The 25114-nt window shown below is 41.0% G+C and overlaps 1 protein-coding gene across 1 annotated transcript in view; it reads left to right on the top strand.

Moving 5' to 3' along the window:
• Nucleotides 1-25114, top strand: part of Dgki (diacylglycerol kinase, iota) — a 423919-nt gene that overhangs the window by 209196 nt on the left and 189609 nt on the right. Inside the window, exons 9-13 of the mRNA XM_013021551.1 lie at nt 2285-2401; nt 11617-11691; nt 12484-12582; nt 20337-20419; nt 22101-22161. Coding sequence (XP_012877005.1) covers nt 2285-2401; nt 11617-11691; nt 12484-12582; nt 20337-20419; nt 22101-22161 — 435 coding nt within the window. The remainder of the gene's footprint in view (nt 1-2284; nt 2402-11616; nt 11692-12483; nt 12583-20336; nt 20420-22100; nt 22162-25114) is intronic.

The following is a 25114-nucleotide window of genomic DNA, read 5'->3' as shown; positions in this document are numbered from 1 at the left end:
CTCTCTTTCCTTCTTTCTCATTGTCTTTCTTCCAGCTGGCCAGGAACCATAATCTCCCCTGATCTCTGCCTCCAAAATAGCTAGATTACAGGCTTAAGTCTCTCCATTGACAATCTGAGTCATCAAGGCAATGTCTTCATCTGATCCCTAATGATGTCTGTGCTGTTGGTGTCCCTGATGATACCCACTGGTGGGATGGCGTGGTGGGCGGGCTTCCTTGGATAGGCTGTATTTACTCCATTTAGTCAGCAGACTAGAGTCACTTGATTTATTTAGGGTTTATTACTTAACCCCGCTTTACAGTGATCATGTGATCCCTTCATCTGTAGTCCAATTGAGTCTCTACAACCCCTCCCCCACCATCCACTTGACTATTATGTCACAGTGTTCTTAAATTTCCTGATTTCTTATATTGATTTTTGCAATGAATATAAATATGAAATATTTTGTCACAAATATCAGTAGCAGAGATACAGTTTTAGTAGGGTAGGTGATCCTTCTAAGGTATTTGATGGAAATAAAAAAAAGTGAGCCTCTGTGGTTTAGGAGAAAGAACTGTGGGTTGTGAGATGGATTTCATACATTTGAGTCTTAGATAATCTCCAGTCTATAGATTGGAGACTATCAAGCATGATAATCTAAGACTTTTCCCCTTTTAGAAATGCAAGATCTATGCACTATGCTGATTTGAATTGTTAAAAAAATAATCAATTGGGAAAATAGATATTCAAACAACATTCTTCAAGTATGGTGTTTTTCTGATGTAATTGTTTGCAGAACATAAGTAACTGTTAGCAGGGAGAATTCCTAATTATTTTATCAGTAAATTATCCTTAGTTGGCTGATTACTAATTAGCCCCTCCAGATCTTGAAGATATACAGAAAGGAAAACAAAGTCCTGATGGATGTCATGTAATAAAATTAGGGTGATCATATTTGCCAGCTTTTCAGCTAGAGAGACAGAGAGAGAGAGGGAGAGAGTCCTAATTTACTTCTGTCATTCCAACATAGTTATTATCAGTCATCTCCTTCTTTCTGAAATTGTCTTAGTTAAAATGATAAATTACATGCTCACAAATAAGTGTAATCCAAGTAGTAAATTAAAAAAATCACTATGATTAAGATTTAAAGCTCCTTATTATCGTATGATGTTGGTTTTATGTTCATTAGAAAACAAATTTCACTGCATGTCGCTATCACTTTATAGTTACCAGGTGACTGGACTACCCCACAGCTGAGATCACCCCTCAGCCTTTTACACCGAGGGACTCCTAGGCTTATTCCTCTACCCCTCCTTCCTTCATTTATAAAGCAAGAAAACAAACCTCTTCAGACTTGCCAGGCATAATAGGATCACTTTAGCTTTCTTAAAGACTCTAGGCAAATCCAGCAGAAGCAAGCTCTTCGTACTTTGCTACCTCCGGATTAACAGCTTTCTAGAAGAGTCTCTTTTCCTGGCTTTCCTAAACTGAGAAGACAACCTGGGGGAATATACATCAATGATAGACAAAGAAAAAGCCAAGAATGGGAACTTCCTGTTAGCTTATCTTTCTTTTCTTTTCAATATTATCCTTAATCAGCTCAGTCTGTAATCAGCACAAGTGCAACAATTAGGATGAATAGAACTGTGCAAATTAGGATTAATGGAACTGTCCTAGACCCTCCATATCTATATGTACATATATAATTATTATACTTATTTATATTTTATTTTATTTATTTATATCTTTAATTGTACATAATTATATATAAAATCAGCTTACATTAGGTCTACAGAGGGGAGTTTATTGTTCCATTTCCACCCATGTCAACAAAATATTAACCTTCAAGAATCTTTATATAATATTCTATTAAATAGAAGGTTTTAGTGAGCCTCAGCCTACTATATGAATATCTTTCTTGCTTTTTCTTTTCTTTTTTTAATCTTTAAGCAGTTGCACAAAAAGAGTTTTAATTCAATAGGCCAGCTTACGAGTACAATGCTGTATGGATTTCTTGTTAGTAGTTGGAAGAGGTGTGTGCTGGGCTTGAGTTAGGTATCTGAGCGTCTGATCTCTGAACTCCTGGGACTGACTGGTTGATGATGAGAAGCATATGTTCTTAGTGATTCTGTGTTTGTGTGTGAATGTGTGTGTGTGTGAGAGAGAGACAGAGAGAGAGACAGAGAGAGACAGAGAGAGAGCATGCGTTTATGCATGTGCAAAGTGTGTATCTGTACTTACTCCTGATGGCTATAGCGTTACCTCCGGCCCAGAGTTGCTTATGAGCCTGTTTTTCTCTTTAGTTTCACAATAAGGTGACCTGCTTCATGCTGCATCACATAGAAGAACCCTGCTCCCTGGGGGCCCACGCTGCTGTTATTGTCCCGCCCACCTGGATCATTAAGGTGAAGAAACCTCAGGTAACTGCCAGGACCCTGTTGCTGTTGGGCTCCTACCAAGAAAAAGTAACTACTGCAACTTGCTTTTACTTCACCTGAACAGTCCTAGGGTTCCTCCATCCTCTGCTTCCTCATCCCCTAGGTCCCATGCTTAGCTTCCAAAATCAGCCCATTGGCCCAGCACTGGACTGGGACAGGTGGACCCACCCCCCTGACACGGGAAATCCAAGTTCCAGGTCAAGAATGTTTCCTCCCACTCATGAGCTATTCACACTGTCCTTGCTGGCAGCTCTCTGCAGTCCCACTGGATTGTGGGTACACATCTCTCTTCTCTTCCAGCCTGGGGGTCCCCAGGAAGCCCACTGAGGGCAGGCGGTGCAGGCTTCATGGTTTGGTTATGATTGTTACCACATCCAACCAGAAAGACATACCAAGTTGCAGTCTTCTGCTTGCTCACAGAGCAACACACTTTCCTTTAGGCAAAGCTGAATTCTGTCTCTGAGTATCTCTCTTCTATCCTTATTCTCCTGAGTGTATTTCCAGTGATGCTCATAGCCTCTGTCTCATTCTGAAAACCAGAGTGGTTTCTTGATGAGGTCGTAACCTTAGCTAGAGACTTTCTTCCTTTGTGTTGTACATCTGAGACTGTTAGCGCTAAGTTATGGGCTGACAGACCTCCAGCACTATGTGAGGAGAAAGAGAGAGAGATCATTTATTTCTAGGATGTGGTATCTTTAAAGATAGGATAGTTTAAACTTCCTGTGGCATCTGAAGTCATCATGTGATATATTCTTATTGACTCAGTTTTATTTAAAAACTCATGTGTCAAAGATACTATTTTGTTATATGTGCCTCATATAGTTAATCTCTGTTGATTAGTAATATATAGGAATATTCTTCCTGTTTATAATCCAGGGAGGCCTTTGAAAGATTCCCCCCCCCCCGCCGCCTCCCCGCACTGGGCAAATATGGCATCTACATTTTAAAGTCTTTCCTTTTACATTTTAGAATTAAATGCTAAGATGTGTGAAATGAGTCACCCAAGGTGACAGACCCAATTATATATACATTCTGTTGTCTGAAACTCAGGAGTACTAGACTCCATTTTTTTTAAATCTCTTTAATGTTTCTTTCTTTTTTTTTTTGACAGTACTGAGGTTTGAACTCAGTACTTGGTATTTGTTAGGCAGGAGCTCTATCACTTGAACCAGGCCCCCAGCTCTTTATTTTTTCCAACAATTTAGTAATGTTTCCAAGACTTTTTTATCACATCACGTATTTATTCAGTTAAATCAGAATCTGTGGACCGAAAGCCTAGGTTGTATCAGATGGTCTATACACCCCGTGATAGCGTGTGTGGGCATTGTTCTGAAGGGCTGGGGGAGTTGTCTGAAGGGGAGGCTGAGGAAGCTGTGCGGGGAGCTGGGTTTGATTCTGCATCTCAAAAAATGGTGGTAGAGCACTACACTTGAGTAAAGAAAAGTCAGAGACAGCACCCAGGCCCTGAGTTTAAGCCCCGGGACTGGCATGTGTGTGCATATGTGCACATGTGTGGGCGTGCGCACGCGCGCACACACACACACACACACACACACACACACACAAATTGTTTCAGAAGGAAAACCTAGCAAAAGTTTGTAAGATGACCTAGTGAAAAAAGATTATAGTCCTGCCAAATAGGGAGTGAACTGTTAGCAGAGTTTCATTATTAAACAAATGGAAAGAAAAATAGAGCAGTTATTAATACTGAGATCTATAGACATTGAAAAAATGATAGGTATTGTGAAAAGTCCTTGGGCTTATGAGTGGTAGTTAATAGTCAAAGCTATGGTTTATAGAGGGTAAAAATTAATTAGCCAGCTATTAGCAAGAACTTGGAGGTATTCATAGTAGATAATTCATTAGAGACTTTGAATAACTTAGAAAAAGAGAATTTGTAAAGTAGATAAGGCAGTGTAAAATGTCTTTTCAGAAAGCTTTGAGATTTTATGTACTTATTCTGTATATCTATATCCATGTATTTTTATGTTCTATTACACTGCTCCAAAAATAAATACTAATGATATCCTAAATTAAGTAAATAATTAGCCATGTCCAAAGATGCTGTTATAGGGCATATAATATCTAAAGATAATCAGATGAGCTTTCCTTCTACAAAGAACATTCTCCTAGAATGTAGGAAGAACTATGGAAGTCAGTGAGCAGAGTACCTGTGGATAGTGGCTTCTTGCCTTCTGACAAAGAGTACTTCTTGATAAACTATGCATCCTTGGGATATATACATATAAGAGGGGGAGAGCAAAGACGTAGAGAGTTCGGTTCAGCTGTGTTGACTGGATACGATCTATCTACTTCCTCAGTGGCCAGTGCCACCCACGACAGAGACACACTGTGGAAATATAAAGCATGAGTGAGAAATTCAGTTGTGGGGATCAGGAGGCCAAATGGAAAACATGCCATTCACGCTTGACCTGGAAGAATGTGGGTCAGGGTCGTTAGGAGGAGAGATGAGGACGGACCGTGTAAGCTGACAGAACATATTGGGAGCAGTGAAGATTGATTATTAACTAAAGCCAGCTGTATTTAGATGTTCAGGTCAAAACAACTCTAAAGTGAAGTAAATAAAATCTAGTTGATCAGATAGTAATTCCCTTAGAGATACTCTATAAATGCCCAAATCCATGGATTGGGCTAAACCCCATGTATACTATGGTTTATTCATATATATATATTTTTCCCCATGATAGTTTAATTTACAGATTAGGCACAAAAAGAGAGTAATAACAATCAATAATAGGGGGCTAGGAGGGTGGCTCAGTGGTAGAGCACTTGCCTTGCATGCCTGAGGCCCTGGGTTCGATTCCTCAGCACCACATAAGCAAAAAGAAAAAAGCCGTAAATAGCGCTGTGACTCAAGTGGTAGAGCACTAGCCTTGAGCTGAAGAGCTGAGGGACAGCGCCCAGGCCCAGAGTTCAGGCCCCATGACTGGACCCCCCCCAAAAAAAAATCAATAATAGAACAACTATGATGATATCATGTGATAAAAGTTGTTTAAAAATCAGAAATTTTTTAGTTGTTGTTTTGTTTTTTTGTTGTTGTTGGTCCTGGGGCTTGAACTCTGGGCCTAGGTGCTGTCTTTACATTCTTCAGCTCAAGGCTAGCACTCTACCACTTGAGCTACAGCACCACTTCCAGTTTTCTGGTGGTTTATTGGAGATAAGAGTTTCATGGACTTTCCTGCCCTGGCTGGCTTTGAACTGTGATCCTCGGAGCTCAGCCTCCTGTGTAGCTAGGATTACAGGCGTGAGCCACTGGCACTAGGCCAGAAGTTTTATTTCTGGCATTTTCCATTTAATATTTTCAAACCAGAGTTGGTTGTGGATGACTGAAATGGCAGAAAGTAGCACATCAGATAAGGAAGGTCTCATAAAGAGACAGAGTAAGATGACATCCTTTCCATCCCTTATAACTTGGCTAGCTTGGAGTCACTCAAGACTCCTGGAGCAGCCATAGTGGGAGCTGTGTAAAACAAGGGTAGGTTGGGCGATTTTCGTTAGTTAGAAAAAAGAAATTACTAGAAGTTAAAAAAGGGTTGAATATACACAGATGATTTTTAAAGAATTCAAATGAGCCAGGTTCCCATGGCTCATGCCTATAATCCTAGCTACTCAGTAGGCTGAGATCTGAGGATGGCGGTTCAAAGCCAGCCTGGGCAGGAAAGTCCGTGAGACTCTTATCTCCAATAAACCACTAGAAAACTGGAAGTGGTGCTGTGGCTCAAGGCGCAGAGACAGCACCCAGGCCCAGAGTTCAAGCCCCACAACCACCAACAACACTTGAGCCACAGTGCCACTTTCAGTTTTCTAGCAGTTAATTGGAGATAAGAGTCTCATGGACTTTTCTGCCTGGGGTGGCTTTGAACCGTGATCCTCAGATCTCAGTCTCCTGAGCAGCTAGGATTACTGGTGTGAGTCACTGGTGCCCAGTCTGTTGACATATTTTAAGATCCAACTTATTCATAAAGTTACAGGCATCAGTGTTTCTTCCCTGGAATAAGCATATTAGAGGAGAATATTTTGATCGAATGAACAGTGTGAAAGATACTCAGACCCCAGTTCATACACTTTGAGCTGATGGAGAGAGACCCACAGCATGTGAGTTCTTCTCAGGGTAGGGTTGTGGAAGACAAGGCTGACAAAACTTTCATAGAAGTGTCACAGTGTAAGACTGGATCTATTGCGGGGAAAAAAATTATCCACACTTGGGCCACTGACTCTTCCACGCTGTCACAGTTCTGTAGCTTCTCCACTTATTTCAATGGGTTCTACAGACTTCTGGAAAGATCATGAAACAGTCGTTTTCCTGATTAAAGTCCCCAATACAGAGACTTCTTAACACTGAGTCAGAACCATATGTTTCCTTTGACAGGATAATAACACCCAGGCTTGTAGTTGAGCCTTTAATTTGGAATGAGTAATACATAAAATATTTTCTCTGTAAAAAACAAACTTTTCAGATGAAATAGTCGCTTTTCATCAATGTTTAAACGTTTAAGAATCTCCCATATCTTTCCATGATGTATCCCTATGGAATTTTACTAGGGAAAGAACCTTACAAGATAATGCAAAGTGACTGTAGGGTCATGTGTATTTAATCTGACACCAATCTAAACAGATTGCCTCCAAAGTTGCTAAGTAAAGAAAAAGAAATGTTGGGCAATCTTGTCTAGTGGATCATACAGACAAGTCATTTAAAATCTCTTTGTATATCCTATATTATGGGTGGTAATAGTTTACTTAGTCTTATCACTACCAATAAATGTTTGTATTGTTTTTAATCATCTACTGATGAGCAGTGCTATGTCCATCTCTTCCTAACTGTGAATGAACTCTGTGCATGCTAGCTTTTTTTTTTTTTTTTGCCAGTCCTGGGGCTTGAACTCTGGACCTAGGTGTTGTCTCTGAGCTTCTTCTGCCCAAGGCAAGATTTCTACCACTTGAGCCACAGTGCCACTTCTGGGTTTTTTTTGAGTTTATTGGAGATAAGAGTCTCATGGACTTTCCTGCCTGGGCTTGCTTCAGCCCCCTGAGTAGGTAGGAATACAGGTGTGAGCCACTGGCACCAGCATGATAGTCTTTTATATTAAAAAAATCTTATTATTTGGATAATTCTTAAATTCCTAAGGACCTGCATAAAATAGATAACTTTATGCAATGGCTAACAGATATCACTCAAAAATTGCCAAGCCATTTCCTTTAGTGAATTCTAGAGGTCATTCAGTTCTTGTGATTTAGCTAAATATGGCTACCTGGAACTCTTAAGACTGTGCCCTTGATGTCTGGGGTAAGTGTTCTTTATTCTTCTGCTCACTCATTCAGAGGACCCCCTTTGTGGCAGTGGGCAGCAGGGGCCATAGCAGGAAAGCTTCGCAATCCTGGTTTCCGTGCCCCAGTCTCCTACACTGTCAGCGTTTTGAGTTTTGTACATCATTTTGTGGGAAGACGTCCTTTGAGATGGTAAAATGCTTTATCTTTTGTTTTGAGACCTGTTATTTCAACCAGCTGTCTGTGATCCCATAACCAGGAAAAAAAAATCCCTCAAGAGTAGCAAGAGCTAAAGTTTCATGCACAGTTGAGTGATTCATCCATAAGTATTGCCTAACAGCCTAGGAAAGAGCCATGACTAGGAAAAGGGTTTTGTTGATAGGATTACTTCTAGGCAAGGTGAGATTGTCCTGGCTTTCTGGTCCAAGAAAACAGAAGACTTTTTATCTTTTCTTAGATCTTTCCCAAACAAAAAGAGCAGGCACAAAATGTTCAGGGGGTAACTTCTACTGAAATCAGAAAGATACAAAAACCACTATTGATCTTGCCCAGGAAGTCCTTTGAGTTGTTGAGTTGGCTGCCCTTGATGTTTTGGGAATATTTGACAAGTAGAAAAGTTCCTCCATTCTATCACCAACAAGCCTTCCCAATCATTTCTTCCCATACTCTTGCTTTTTTTGTTTTTGTTTTTTTCTATTTTTTATTTTTGCCAGTCCTGGGGTTTGAACTCAAGGCCTGGGCACTGTCCCTTGTTTTTGCTCAAGGCTAACATTCTACCACTTGAGCCACAGCACCACTTTTGGCTTCTTCTGTGTATGTGGTACCGAGGAATCGAGCCCAGGGCTTCATGCATGCTAGGCAGGCACTCTACCACTAAGCCACATTCCCGACCCCGCTCTTGCATTGTTGCATGCACACTACATTGTTGAATGCACACACACTGCCAGCTCAGGCAGGACAGTGATAGATGAGTGTAGATGAGTGATGGTAGCTTAATCAAGCCTGAGAGTCATATCAAGACTTCCTTCATGTTATCTGTTTCTCACTGAATCATGCTACCTGCTAAAGGAAATCACATAGTCAGACAGTCATCCATTTACACAAAGGGAAGGGAGCCTCAGGAATTGTGAGGCATGCTGGGAAATTCTGGACTATTTTCTGTCCCTGTTAGACCATCCCTAGGGCTGTTGCTGTTCCCAGGTACTGAAGTCAACCCCTGTGTTTGTCTTTCTGCCTTATTTGTTCTGCCAGCCACAGAAATGCCTCGGGTGTGTTTGTCTCGATAAGCCTAAGAAGCATTTGTATTCTCCGTATCCGTGCTTAAAAAGACTGTTGTGTGTCTGTTCTCAATTAGAGCTGAGTCCCTTGTATCCTGTTTTCAGATGTCAAACCTCATGTTTGATGTGTTTTTCTGTTTCCCAAGTGTGCTCAGTCAGCAAAACCATCTGCTGATGGTTCTGTGATCAGACTAGTTTAAGAAACTTCCTTACCATCTTGGCCTGATCCAGCAGATCTATGTCTTGGAGTGGAAAGCTTGAGTCTTGTCAAGAAGTAAAGTCCACGGGGTGTTCCTGCAAGGATTTGGTCTTCCTGCATTGTTCTTCGCACCAACTAAGCTAAAACTAGAAAGAAGTTAGGGGCATTACTCACTTCTGAGCATCCATTGCAAATCAGAAGAGGCTCAGGAAGTGGTGTGGACTCTAATTCTATTTACCTCTTGTTTCAATGATGATTCTAATACATTCCCTCGCACCAAGCATGTATGATAGGTGTTGGGGCTGAAGAGCTATGAGAGAGGTAATAACGTTCATTCAAGTCCATGTCATGGGATGTATGGCAAAATGGTTGCTTCACATGCTGTTCTCATTTAGGCATCACAGCGGTCTTGGGAGTAAGGTTTTGCTACTGTATCTTAAAATTAAAAGACTGTGGTTTGGAAGACTCAGCCGAGGTAATAAGAGCTGATCAGAGGGAGATTCAAAATTCCCACAAAATCTGTCAGATCATCCTCTCTCCTCCCCATCTTCTGCTTCACTGTGCTCTGCACATTTTGCTCTTCTCTCCTTTGAACCAAAGTTCCTAGCCTTGGGCTACATGATACAATCCTGTGTGGAATTTGGGAAAGTATCCTTGCTTAGGATCTACCCACAAACAGATTAGGAAATCATACTCAACAGGGTCTGGGTTTGAACACTTTTTCATAAGTCCATGAGTGAGGCTATGATATAATGATGGTTGAGAAAGGCATAGAGCATCACTGACAACAAACAGATACTTCTCTTCTAGTCTGATGATTCCCGGCCGTCTTCTCAGACCATGTGGCTGATTCAGCTTTTCCAGATTCTAGATCATCTTTCTTCCCTTTCAGCACAAAGTAAAATCTGTCAAAATATAGCACATGCTTTCATCATGCAAAAGAGACAAGAACATGAATGAAGAAAGGCTCATTTAACCCCAGGGTCTAGGAATATAGAAATTCCCTTCAAGAGAAATATCATCCACAGTGAGTGAAGGGGACTCCCCATGGCTAGAAAGCAGTCACTAGCTCTGGATCGCTTTTCTGGAGAGAACATGCGCTTCTGAAGACGTTTTCTTTTAATCTGATGGGGGAAGAAAATCTGGGGTCACTTGATGGATCCTGAAAATTTCCTTTGTCCTTGGTGAACACAAGTCAACTTTCAGTTTTGTGTGTTGGGTCTAAATCCAAGTCAAAATGAAATGAAAGTGAACTAGTTTGGATCTTGTTAATTTTGCACTTTAGCTTATGTAATCTAGATGAAATTTTATTTGAATGCTCTAAAAAAACAATCCTAAGAAGTTGAAGGTGTGATGTTCAGATTTCTTCAGATTATTTTGAAAACTTTTAACTGCTTAAACCATACAAGTGTGTGTTCATATATAAACTTCTAAGTTAAGAATTCTGCATTTCAGGCTTTGAACTTGGGCAAACATCTATTATATGGTCAGTACTGTCTTTGCTTTGTGAAGATGCACTCTGATTAATTATTGAGTCTTCTGATTAAACCTGATTTTTGTCTTGTCTTCAACCAGTCAGCTGTGAGTGTTCTCTCAGCATCTGTAGCAAATACGGAGTCAATGGCTAGTCTGAATTAGTCACAAAATTGTGGTCCATAAAAAATCCCTAGAAAGAGAAAGTGAATTTGAGGGTCCCTGTATTGCAACAAGTTTGAGATACTTCCCTGAGAAGAAAAAGTCAAGACTAGTAGGAGAGGGAAGACTTTTAAAATTTCCATGAGCCTTTAAACAGAGAGAAAGAAAGGAAAATGACTGCCACTCCACTCTTACAAATAACTCCAGGTGAGTCAGAGCCCCGCATTGAAGAAGTTAGAATCACTGCTGAGATCTTAGACTGTGAAGTTCCGTTGGAATCAGGATTCACTTCATAACTATGACTATAAGAGACTAGTAAAAACAAATTGTAAAAGAAAAAAAAAGTAAAGAGAAAGCAAGGAAAAGACTTAAAAGAAAAACATGAAAAAAATGGCCTCCTTTTTTACATTTCCACATAGGTGATCTCCATACCAGGAGATGAACTTGAACTTGGTTGGGCGGGAGACGGACCTGGTTGGGCGGGAGACTGGAGCCCCTCAGAGAATTTGGGATTCTTCCATTTTTACTGGGAGGGTTGGCAGGTATACCATGTGTTGTCATGTGAGTCCATGAGAGCCTCAGGCCTCTTACCCCCTGCCCTGTCCGGGGCGAGGAGTCAGTCGCTCACTCCGAAGCACTGGTTTCTGTGTGTGGCTTCCCCATCAGAGTGGCTTGGCAGTGTGAAAGCATGAGCAGCACGCCGCATCAGCATGCGCTGCCGTCATCTCCTACCTGGTTCTGCATGGTGCTTCCCAGCCCTCGGCCTCCCGGGGCTCAGGCGCTGCCTTCTCTCCCTACAGAACTCCCTGAAGGCCTCTAATCGGAAGAAGAAGAGAACCAGCTTTAAAAGGAAAGCCAGCAAAAGGGGGACGGAAGTAAGTGTTTCTGAGTGGGGGGTGCAGCTTCTTTTTCCTAATCGATTCTAGCTCAGGCACCTGGCCCAGGCTTAGTGCTTTCCTAGGGTATCTCCTCTCCTGGTTGGTTCTTTTACTGCCCTCCAGCCACACCTCATTTCCTGCTGGTCGGAATAAGTTACTGATGATGGACTAACTAGATCAACCAATCACCAACCCCACTTCTGCCCCTTTGGAGTCAGAACATTTGCCTTTGCCTGGAAATGTTACCCTGAAGAGGATGATGATGAAGCAGTGTAGCTTAAGATAATGATGATGACTATCATTGTGAGGTTTAAAAGGTGTTTGGGACTTAAAAATAAATATATTAAGAAAAGATGGTGATGGTGATGATGATGATCACTAGCACTTCTAGGATTCTTGGAGTACACAGAATAAAAATCAAAGGAATGACCTGACTCTCTGGAGCAAATTATGATTTGAGATACTTTTCTTCAAGTTATATGGATATCCCACACTGGGTGGGGAACTTTTTTTTTCCTACCAAGGGCCATTTTATAGCATCATTAGAACCATACAAAATTATTAATAGATGGGTCATGGACGACCAATGAGAAGCATAGACACACCTGTATGTATCATGTACCTCACAATTAGGCCCGCAGGTCAGACTCCGCCAACCCCTGTAAGGTACAGGGTTTGGGCTGGGGTGGTGGTGATGGTGGCTCTCTCTTCCTTTGCACTGGAGTTGTCTTCATGCTGTGAGGGATGTCAATCCTAATAGTGCTGCTTTTTTTTTTTTTCTTCTTTCAGCAGGAAAACAAAGGGCGCCCTTTTGTGATAAAGCCTATTTCCTCTCCTCTCATGAAACCTTTGCTTGTGTTTGTGAACCCCAAGAGCGGAGGGAACCAGGTGAGTCACCCCGAACAGGGTGAGCAGTTGATAATTTCTTGAAAACACAATTCCTGGCACCACAGGAAGTTATTCCACTCGGAGCATTGGAATTTCCCAGGACAAGGCGATTGCTCTGCTGGACAAGGCAAAGCCTAGAAGTTCTGCAGTGTATCCCTCAGCTTCTATGTTAAATGGGACCAGAGGGCCTTCCAAAACCTAAGTGCTTAACTCTTCTGTCCTGATCTTCAAGGCAATCATTCCAGAATTTCTCTTAGCTAATATAGTTCAGGGATTCTCAATTCTTAGTAGTTTCTTTTGTTGGTTGTGAGACTTGAACTCAGGGCCTGAGCTCTTTTGCTCAAGGCTAGAGTGCTACCATTTTGAGCCACAGCTCCATTTCCAGTTTTCTGGTAGTTAAGTGGAGGTAAGAGTCTGTTGCCTAGGCTGACTTCGAACCACAATCCACAGATCTCAGCCTCCAGAGTAGCTAGAATTATAAGTGTGAGCCACTAGCACCCAAGTTTCATAGTAATTTCTTCACCTACTTATCTTCGTTTCTTTGCATTTCAATTTAGATTTGATTTCTTTGTGTGCTGCTACTGGGGCTTGAACTCAGGGCTGGGCATTGTCCCATAGATTTTTCCCTCAAGGTTGGCACTCTACCTCTACAGCTCTATTTCTAGATTTTTGGTAGTTAATTGGAGATAAAAGTCTCACCAGTTTTTGTACTCGGGCTGGCTTTGAACTGTGATCCTCAGATCACAGCCTCTTGAGTAGCTAGGATTACAGGGGTGAGCCACCGGCACCCTGTTTTAGGCTCACCTACTTTTGTCACTGACTCATCAATCACAGAAGTCATGAACATATCCTATCAAGCTGGAGAAAATGCCAGCTTCTAAGGATTGCATTTGGTTCCTGCCTGAATCCTTGAGTGTAGTTAATACCTTAGTTAGCAAAAGGAAATATAAACGTTTAAATTATAAACTAAATAAAATTTGAGTTTAGTGGCAAACCTCCAGTGACAATGCTCTGCAAGGACAGATTTTTTTTCTTCAAAATCTGGGTTTTCATTTTACATCTAATTTTCTTCCCACTTTCTCAGATTTCTTATACCCCTTCTATAGGCTTTATTTTTCTATTAATTTCATATATTTAGACGTAAAATGTCTTTCTGTACATTAAATGTACATTTTACATTTTGAGGCCAGATTCCTTGAAAACTTACAATATACAAGTAGATATTTGAAACTATATAGTTGTCCCATAGTAAGAAAAAAGTTACATTTAGGATTGACCCAATAGTTCAAATGATGTTATTGTTACAAATGACAATGGCATTTCTCAGAATGTATTAGTTATAATAAAGTTGTTAGGAAAATTCATGACTTAAATATCCCTCTTTTCTTCTTTCCACTCGAAATTCTTGATAACTTTGTGTTACAAATATTTATCAGCATTGTAGAGAACAGGGGAAAATGTGTTATAAGCAAGCAATGTATCTTTAACATTGTGCATTTCTGTGTTGCTGAGAGATGACCTTCGGGATGGCCTTTATAATGTAAGGACAGTGATTCCAGGACTGTCAATAGAGGAATAATAAGAATGGATTTCTTACTAACGAGGTTGAATTTGCCCTGGAGCTTACTTCCTCTTTTCAAGGGTTGAGGAGATGGTTGTAAACTATGAGGACAGAGCAGAGCAAATGTAATTGGCTCCACTTGAGTACTGCATGCTAACTACAATTAAATATATTTCATTGTAACAGCTCATTCATAAAATACATTTATTAACTCATTCTAAGCTCCCTCCGCCTCTCTGCCCCCTACCTCAGAGCATACAGAAGCCTCTAAATCATCCCTCCTTTAAGAAACTGACAATCCAGTTGAGATTCAGACCATTTTTGTTTCAAGCTGTGTAAATTATTAATGACAGAGAGAATACTTGTTGCTTCCTGGTTCTCTCTTAAGAGAGCACAGGTTAGGTTAGGGAAGCCTCAGTGGATTTCTGAGGATATTTTGTTTGTGAATGACACAGAAGGGGAGGATGGAGAAAATAACTCCAGTGACATGCACTGATTGTGAGTTCTAAATGGAGAGGCTCAGGCTGCAGGCAAACAGTGACCTCAGAGAGACAAGGAGAGGGTGACATGAAAGTGTGTGAACTCAAAGAGGAGCAAACTTGGTTATGTGTAAGAGGGAAACCTGGTGCTGCACCCCTTCCCTTTTCTACCCTGGCAAATTCCTGCTTATCCTTTTCTGACCATTTCTCTCCAATTAGTCAGTAGTCATTAGTCATTCTCTCCAATAGACTCTAGTTAGCCCTTGAGACACACGTGTCACTTGAACTACCACAAATGCTCTTCCTGTGTCTGCACAGGCTCCAGGATGTCATTGGCTGCCCCTGGAAATGTTAAATTTCTAGTGCACAGTGCATGCAAAGACTCATGTAGGTGAACAGTATGACTAGAAGAGGAGAGCAGGAAAATAAATTCCCTTATACAAAAATGAAGGCTTTTGAGGACAAAGTCATGAGTGGAACATGCATATGAAAGTATTAGAAATGAGGTTAGATAAAGATCATTGAGTCTGTGGAGAGCAGTTTTAACCACATGGATCTTAAGTTTTCAGTCTGTCTTAAAAATTAGGATCTTAGAGGATTTGCGCGTGGTGTAATAGAGACTAGGTTACTTATTCCTTCCTGCATGGTACTGGGAGGCCTGGCTATCAGATGCTCTATGGCTGAGCCACACCTCCAGCACTTTGTCTGCTGGTTATTTTGAGAAAAGAGTCTCACTTTCTGCCCAGGTAGATTCCTGGACACAATCCTTTTATTTGTCATTTTAATTATACACATATGATTACATAATTATTTTTGCCCTTGAATATTTACTTATTTCATTCATCTGCTTTTAGATAGAACACATTTCTATTTCATTCTTTCTCTGAAACTTAAGCTTCAATTTTTTTGTCTTGTTTTTCAATTACTGGATCATATCGCCATCTACTGGCGAAAAGAATACCTGCAGCTTTTTTCCCTTCGTCTATTTTGTGTGCAATGGGAAACTTTCAACATCTTGAAGGAGAGGCAAACATATGCAAAGATGACTTCTATACTCTACTTTGAAGCAATGCTTTCTAAAGAAGTATCTTAGTAATTCCTTCTTTTATATGTCACCAGGGTGGTCTCCTTTTTCAACACGCACAAGGGAGAGATGACACTGGTGCCTGGCAAGGATGCTAAACATAGGTTGTGCTGCTGAGACTGTCAGTATCTGAGTTATTTGAGGTACTGGGGTCAGTGATTATAATACCCCTTTGAAGATGGGGAGCGAGAGTCAAGTGGTACAGGCTCTACCTAACCAATGTGAAGCCCTGAGTTCAATCCCCAATACCTCCACAAAATTAAAATCAGTTTTGAATGACTCTCTTTGTGGAAGAGAGACAGAAGGTAGAAGACAAAATTTACTCTAAGTTTCCCTTATCTATCTATCTATCTATCTATCTATCTATCTATCTATCTATCTATCTATCTATCTACCTATCAATTTATCTATCTGCTTTTAAGACATGGCGTCTCAGCCTTTTTTTGCATGCACAAGTTGGTCTACAACTCACTTTTGCCATTTGATCTCCCAACACTCCCTGAGTCATAGCTCATAAAACTTTACAGACCATAGTTTTATGTGGTATGCACTCTATTAGCTCTTTCACACCTCTTCTGCATTCACCTGGAACCTGTTCCTGCTCCATCTAGACAGAGATGCTTAGCTCTACCCAGGTTTCAAAGCTTGATTCAGGTATCAGACATGTGCTGAGGTCGTAACTCCTCTGAGCACACAGGATTCCCATGGCTGTCTCTGGCCTAGCATTTCAGGGAATGAATGTACTTTATGTGGCCTCTTCCTGGTTGATTGTGAGCATCTAAGTATTGGCACAGAGCAGGAGCTTAACTTATACTTACTGAAGTGACAGTTTTTTAGGGGATTGTATAGACCTCTTTAAACTCTTCCACTGATACTATTACTCCAACTTGCTTATTGTCTGGACAATATTATTACACATTATTACTCCAACTTTCTTACTGTCATGTTTGGCATGACCTACAGCAGGCCTCCACGATAAGAACTGAGACTTAGGGATACAGCTGGATGATCTAGCAGTGCTCAGGAAGGTGCTCAGGTCCTGTGAGTGGACCTCTTTATCGTTGCTTCTCCACAGCCCCAAGTCATTGTCATTACCTTTTTCCTGATGAGTAACAGGTGGGACTTTCTTCTGAGCGCAAGATATCTCTGTCTGATTCATCTTTCCATTCTCCCTTCTGACACTTCTGGGAACTAAGGCAGGGATGAATGATTCTTGCTCTTTTTCCCCTCTCACATCTGTTTTCAGAAAGTTGCATTCTCCTCCAGAGCTTCCTAACCTTTCAGAGTGAGTGCTAGAGAGATGACTGTTTTTTCACTGCTAGGGAATACTCAGTTGTAGTATGTCTGAAAAATAACATTCCCTGGTCACGGAGGTCTTATGTCTCCAACATGCATTAGAGTTTTCACTTACAGACAAGCCGAGTCTTGGATTGAAGTTGCATCTTTTTGCATTTGCCACATAGCAGGTGATGACTAGGAGAGGGCTTGAGACTTGCTGGTGAGGGACAGTTGTGTATAACTGAGGAAAGGAAAGAAGTCACTTTCCCCACCGAATTACTTTTTGTCAGGCCTCTTAGTTCTATCTAATGAATTACTTCTATTACAGCCCAAAAGGGAGTTTATCCTAGCAGTAGCAGCAGAGTAAATGGAACTTATTCCAATGTAGGAGTTAGACTTATTTTTTAAAAAAATTCTTCTACCCACTAGGATTGCTTTAAAAATGCTTTCATTGAAGCGCATAATGTTTCTGAGTGAATATCCTGTTTGGGAGAGAAGATTAGTCTTTTATAGGAAGGAACTGTATCACATCTGGATATCAGTTTTGATAGATGACTCTGCCCAGCTGAGTCGGTTATTTCTACCCAAGATCAGGGGTCTACAGAGTGGGGATGGCACTGCCCAGAGATGCATGCAGTGGTCAATTTCCCAGGCCTTGAAACCACCCCTCCCTCAAAAGGCGATACGAGATAATGACCACACAACTCACAGGAGCTGAAAATGACGGAAAGGTGCATCCAGTCAAATCTTCTAAGTTGGGAAAAATAACCTCTCAGTGCCTTTTATTTTTACATTTTTGAAAGGAGTTAATTACTTCATGGAGTGTGCGGAAAAGGAGATGCTGAAATGGTGACACGCACACTGCCACAGCTGAGTAGAAAGGAGTAACAATTAACACGCACCGTTCACACAGGGCCCTAGGAATCGACGACTGGAAAAAATTCATTTCCCAGTGAGTCAGTAGGATATGTGCTTTCAGTTGGTTGGTCATTAAAATGGCTCTTCGGTCACCTATTCAACAGAAAACATTGAAAGCACCCTGCTCCCACTTGGTAGCAAGACCCAGAGTGGAGCAAAAGAAAATCGTTGAGTGCTTAGTGAGATATTGTCTCTAAATCTGTGTTTGTATTTGACAGGAAGCGAGCTATGTCATTTGGTGACACAGAAGGACCAGCTAGATAATTAAGGGTAGAGTGTTATCCCCCAAATTATAGCAAGCACACGAGGAGGCAGAACTTGTAGATTATAGGTTTGGATGATATGAGGAACAAAGACCTGCTCTGGCCTCCTACAACGGGCCCGCAACGCAGTAATGACTGTCCTGTTGTAGCCTTCACAGCATGCAGGGTGATTGCTGAATAGATGAACAAGGAGCAAAGAGCAAGGGACAAGCACCTACCAGGATCCATTTGTGCTGCTTACTGTGCTAGTGCCATCGTCATTACTCACCCACTGCATTCACGTAAGCGCCCTGGAAGGGCATCCCTTCTGCGTCAGGCACTGCATTTCTGCAAGATGTGAAATGTCCCTGACAACCCAAGAAGCGTTCCCAAGCTCTGACTCAAGCCTCAGAGAATTTCTACTACACCAGGCCGACCCTTAAATATGACCTCTACTACATGTAAGCTTAGGGGAGTTTTAGGAAAGAGCAGCCATGATGGCTACTAAAGGCATAACTCCATAGGTGAGAGATTCTGCTGACTTGTTCAACGTCATCTGCTATGGGTGATGCAATGAAGCAAGTTTTAAAAAATCAGTTTTAATTGGGTGCTGTTAGCTCATGCCTATAATCCTATAATCCTAGCCTCTCAGGAGGATGAGATCTGAGGATCATGGCTTAAAGCCAGTCTGGGCAGGGAAGTCCATAAGACTTTTAGCTCCAATTAACCACCAGAAAACCAGAAGTGGCGCTATGGCTCAAGTGGTAGAGCACTAGTCTTGAGCTGAAGAGCTGAGAGATAGCGCCCACGCCCAGAATTCAAGCCCCATGACCACCACCACCAACAACAACAAAAAGTCAGTTTTGAGAATGTTTTGGTTCCAATCAATATAGGAGACTATGTCCATGTCTTCATGCCTAACCCACCTTATAAATTCCAACAAGCTTTGTGTTTTCCTGATGATTGTTGTTCTGAATGTCAGAGTTCCCTCAAAGGCTTCCCAAATGTCCGTGAGTGAGAGAAGGCTTAGATGTAAGTTAATTCAGGCAAATAGACAAACAGACAGACAGGGGCTAACAAATGAGGTCGAGTTTTATATGTTGTGTAAAAATGACGTGAGTCGCATGTATATGAAAATAGGTACTTTTGGCTATACTTGTGCTTCAGGTAGAAAAAATATTTCAATAAAATAGCACATAACAATATTACTCATATGACATATTACACAGATGGTAATGACCTGCATTAGAATGTGACAGCCAATGTGGAATTTGGTGGGCCCTGGCTTCCCTATATGGTTCCCTGTATGGTTTTTCACTCATAATGGAGAGTTACTATTCACTAAACGTATGTTAGCTGGCAAGCACAGTGCTGTGGTCACCAAACATCATAGCAACATGGAAATCCTTGCCACATGCAAGGAAGAGAAGTTGTGCTTTATGAAATTAAGAAGTGAGCTTGGAGTAAGGGCATTCATCTCACTGGCCAGTCACTCAATCTAGAACCCAAGCTCATGATTTTAACTACATTTCTATACCGTTTATAACTATATATTATTTGAGGTGCAATGAATGTGTTTCTATACCGTTTATAACTATATATTATTTGAGGTGCAATGAATGTGTTTCTATTTTCTTTTTGTAATATATATTTTTTATGGTAAAGATACTGTACAGAGGGGTTGCAGTTAACTGAAGCAAAGTAATGAGTCTATTTCCTATCAAGCATTGTTAAACCCTCCTTTATTTTTCCCCTACCATCCCTTTCCTCCTCACCTCCCCAACTCCTCCCTCCCTGCCTCCCATCCCCCCCACAAAGTTGTAAAGTTCATTTTTAACATACTGTCTTGTATATCTCATTGTTACAATGGGTCATCTTGTATCCTTATTTTAGCATTTTGTTATTTCCCTTTCCCTCCCCCAATTAGGAAAAATGTATATACAAGATTCAGGACACCAGAATCAAATACAGTGACAACAGGGGTTGTATCATGGGGGAAGAACATACAAAGAGACAAAAAAATCACATAGTACATTATAAGTACAATAAAAAGAACAACAACAAAGACAAAATTGCTTGTGTCCCCACCTTGGGGTTTATTTCCCTTGGCATAAGGTTATATGGTCATATTGTTCCTATTTTCTTAATGCTGAAAATTTTCTCCTATTATTGTAATCTTTTTTCCTTTACAGGGAACCAAAGTCCTACAGATGTTCATGTGGTACTTGAACCCACGCCAAGTCTTTGATCTTTCTCAGGAAGGGCCAAAAGATGCGTAAGTCTGGAAATACCCCCTGTAGTCTGGCAGAACTTTGAGCAAGTGAGGACTTTATGATTTGGGCCAAGGTCTGTTATCTGATTACCTGGTGAAATGTGTTTTGTTCATCTCTTATTTCCTTCCTTCAAAACTTTATCTGATGTGCCCTAGTACTTTCCTCAAGCTTGTTTCCTTCAAGATATTGTCTGCTCCATTGTTAATGAGGGTACACTGCTAGTGTGTTTGTGTTTCTGGATGTACAATTTTCAATTACATTGTTTCTATTTACAAATGTGCAATTTGGGAGATGCACATTTACAGGAATGTAAGCTTATGTTTGGGGGTTAGCTATATTTATCTACGAATATTTGATTTGGGGGCTGTGTGTGTGTTTGTGTGTGTGTGTGTGTGTTTGTGTGTGTTCATTGGAGAGAGAGATAAATGAATTGATTATACCTATAGACTCTATACCTCTGTGAGTGGACATTTAATTTCTGTTCCATTGCTTTTCTGAGTTTCTCAGAGATCTTATTCTCTGCTTTGGTTACAAGTATTGAAAACAATCTTGCACAGTGGGAAAGAACAGGGTTAGTTCTGCTATTGGACACCTTGTGTTCTGATGCTAGGGAATAAATAGTAGCACATAAAGGATTTGAGTTATTTTTGTAATAAATAGAAAAATGAGAGAAAAAGATGCATCAACTCATACATTTATAGAGAAATAGTATTCCTGTATGAAATGAATACAGTGTATTTTTAAGCATAGAGGAGAACATGAACTAGGAAAGTTAAATTTCTGTTATGAATTTCTTTGCCACTAGAGTTTGCTGTTAGCCTTCTGTGTTTTTTTCCTGTTCAGTTGTGCTAAGATAAATCTACTACTCAGGCTTATGTTCCTTTTTAGATTTCTTTTTCCTAAGATTTTTTTAAATCATATTAGTTAGCCTTGCTTCAGAGAGAACAAGGCAGGAGACAAAATATTTCCAGGAAAAAAATCATAGCACTTTATTTAAATTGGTGATTATATTCAGAGTGTAACCACTTACTTTAGCCAAAGGTTATCTATCATCTGAGGAGTATAAATATACATACTGCATTTTCTTGAGAGACAGCAAGATAAAATGATCAAATATCAAGCAGGCAAACTCATTAGCAATCTCTTTACTTTGCATAGAGAGGGCGTCAAAGGATGGATATGTGGGTGCTGTAGAGAAAGATTAGAATTAATAGCAGAAAGTATGGGTTTGAAAAATGAACAGATCCAGGAAGAGCTAATAGAATATAAAGAGGAGACACAAAAAGGCTATTGATAACCAATTAGTGACATTTTCTCTAAGAAAGGAAAGGGAGTAATGAGGGGGAAAGGAAAGGCGGTAATGAGTGAGGAAAGAAAAAAAGACAAGAAGTAAAAGAACTAAAAAGAAAGTAAATGCAGTTTATATATATTACATTGACATGAGCGCTGGAATTATGAAAATTAAAGACTTCAGGCCACTTAAAAATAATATTCACCCCCTGTCTTGAGGCAGTCGGACTTGGGCCTCTTGGGTTTCCATGGAGATGGGTTCGTTCAATGCCATCATCCTCGTGAAATATATTCTCTCCAGTGGACACCCTCCCCCATGTCATGTTGCATTTTCTCTATGCCAAAGGAAGTGATGGCTTCTTTTGTTTACCTTTCCTTCTGTTTCCTTTTTAGGCTTGAGTTGTATAGGAAAGTCCCAAATCTACGAATTCTAGCCTGTGGTGGCGATGGAACGGTAGGTCCTTGAAGGAGAATCCAGTTTTCTACCTTATTTTTCCCCTAGTTTTGAATGATTTCTCCTATTATTATTACTAATTCTTTTTGGGGGACAGTTTTCTTCTTTCTTCTTTCTCTCCTGAGAATCACAGCCTGTGATGATTAGAAGGGACTTAGTTATGCGTTGAAAGCATGTGACCTTTCTAAACTATGACTCCTTGTGTCAAGTTTGCTCTGGTCTACAGAGCAAGGATGTGATCACGTCATTGACTTGAAGATTTTTGTGGGTGGCCAAATTCCTTAATATATATAAACTGCTGAGCCGGGTGCCAGTGGCTCATGCCTGTAATCCTAGCTACTTAGGTGGCTGAGAGCTGATGATTGCAGTTCAAAGACAGCCTGGACAGGAAAGTCTGTGACACTCTTATCTGCAATTAACCACTAGAAAACTGAAAGTGGCACTGTGGCTTAAGTGGTAGGGCCCAAACCCAGAGTTCAATCCGTACAACTGACAAAAAAAAATATATAAACTGCTGTATCTCCATTCTTTTCTGTTAATGCATTTAAAAACTGACACATGAAAGCAGAAATATGTATTGTTTGTCCACAGTCAATGGCTTGTGTTAAGTTTTACTAACCTAATACTGAGTTCCAAGGCACAGTTCTAGCAAACTCCCTGGTTCACCCTCAGAAAATGGAGCCCAGTTCCATATGGTGCTGCCTCTGATCGAGTTAGTGCTGGTGAAGCTGACTTCCACAGCTCTGCGCCAGCTGATTCATTTCTAATTTCCCCATCTGCAAGGACCTGCACGAGCCCAGAGATGCACCGAAGCCCGTGCCACGGGTGACAGTGGTCTAAATGTACAGGCGGGTGTATGCAGGTCTGCGGAATGCAGGTCTCTACCCGTGCTAGGGCAGGAATAGAGACTCCATCAGCGAGCACCAGCTCAGGGAATAGCTGTGCTCCTTCATGTGAGACGTTGGGTGCAGAAGACATTTCTTTGGCCACCAACACCGAACTTCAGGTGGATGACACCTGAGGCTCCCAGGCCGTGGGACCTGTACAGTCCTGAGGCAGGGACAGAGGCTCTGCCTGTGAGCTCTGGCTTGGTTAGAGCTCTCTTGGTTTCTTCTGGTCCTAGTTTTCAGTGTGGCAGGCCTAGATCTGAGCTCCAAGACAAATCCTACGCTGGCTTTCCTGTCCTGCCAGTAGGTGGAGCCTTGCCCACCATCTGCTTTGCCTTCCGCTGGAGAGAAGGGTGGCCTGGGCACTCTATCTGGGCTCAGGCAGTTTGGTGACATGACACAGTGTGTGGCTATTGATCCAGGGAAGAGGTTGGCGAGTGGGTGGGGCTCTATCTCTAGCACCTAGTTTTACTGTGGCAAGCCTGACACTAGGCTTCAAGTCGAAGGTCTGGACTTTATTCCCAGTTTTTCTTACCCAAAGGGAAGCTCTTTCTCCACATGTTGCTAGAGTTAACACAGATCACTCTTCCCTTTCTTAGCTCTTAATAAGGCAATTAGATGTACACAGAACTGTTCAAATTAGTGAATTTGGGGGGACACAGTCACTTGGGGATGCTCATCAACTGCTATCTTATGACTGTTCTTATTTTTGGAATGGGGGGATGGTTCTGGTCTTGGAGCTTAAACTCAGGGTCTTGATATTGTACTTAAGCTGCTTTGGTCAAGGCTAGCACTTTACCACTTGAGCCACAGCTTTACTTCTCTCTTTCTCTCTCTCTCTCTCTCTCTCTCTCTCTCTCCCTTTCACTGTATGTATGTGTGTGTGTGTGTGTTTAATTGGAGAATAGAGTCTGGCAGACTTTCCTACCCATGTTGGCTTTGAACTGTGATCTTCAAATCTCAGCTTCCTGAGTAGCTAGAATTACAGGCTGGGGCTACCAGTGCCCGGTTTTCCATTTAGTGTTAATGATCGATCACCTTTAGTTAGGAGAAATATGTGGATATACTAGAATTAAGTCAACTTTTTTCTAATGGAATTAAAATTCAGAATATTGACTCAGATAGGTTTGCCTTAGAAGTCATTCATTGCTCTCATTTGTATACCTTTTTAAGAGAACATGGGGGAGGGATTTTATTAAAGTTTACTATCTTTGACCTTTTTTCCTCCTCTCTTTATTATGTTGCAATTATTTCCCCATTGGTTTCCATTTTGTTGATATTTTTAGCAAAGGTAAAGAATTAAGAATCAAGACAGATTTGCCTTTTACTTTTGGATATTTGGAGTCTAATTGCTTAGCATCTAGGATTGCATTATGGGCTCTTTTAGGTTTTTTAAATATCCCTAATTAGAATGTTTCATTCTCAAAGGTAGCAACAAAATCTCCTTTCTAATTTCTTCTCCTAGCATGAAAGCACTTAATACCACATGAGCTACACATTATATACCATTAAATGCAACAGAATGAAGTAGCACAGTGATTCCATTGGTCCTCACTTACCGGAGAGGAAAAAAGACTTCTTTTTCCATTTGGGAAAACAGTGTTTACCAGTCTTCAAGATCCATAATGCAAATGATCGCCCGACAAAAATCCATTATAACTTACAAAATAGCAGCAGACCTTTTTGACTCTAACCTCATGTTTTGCAAGATATCCTTGACTGTGAATTCTCCCCACTTGGCATCAATCACATTTCCAGTGGTTGCAATGTCCTAGAATGATGTACTTAGGGATATGATCGTGCAGGTGTGAAAAGGATGAATTTGTTTCTCCCCATCATAAACATCACAACTGAGTACTCCTGTAGCAAGCTACTGGCCAAGAATAAAACACATTTATTGAATCAATGTTGTGTGTGACCAAAGATCCTGCAGAGGGAAGACACAAAGACCCAGGGAAAAGCACTTGCTCTGTGCTTGGGAAAGGTGATTGGACATAAAGCAGATGATTGTAGAGTACTGGACTGAAGAATTAGCTCTGCAAGGTAGATCAACCATCTCCCAGAGC

This window comes from Dipodomys ordii, unplaced genomic scaffold (genome assembly GCF_000151885.1).
Source record: "Dipodomys ordii isolate 6190 unplaced genomic scaffold, Dord_2.0 Scaffold56, whole genome shotgun sequence".
NCBI lineage: Eukaryota > Metazoa > Chordata > Mammalia > Rodentia > Heteromyidae > Dipodomys > Dipodomys ordii.
This window is presented reverse-complemented; position numbering and strand designations above follow the sequence as displayed.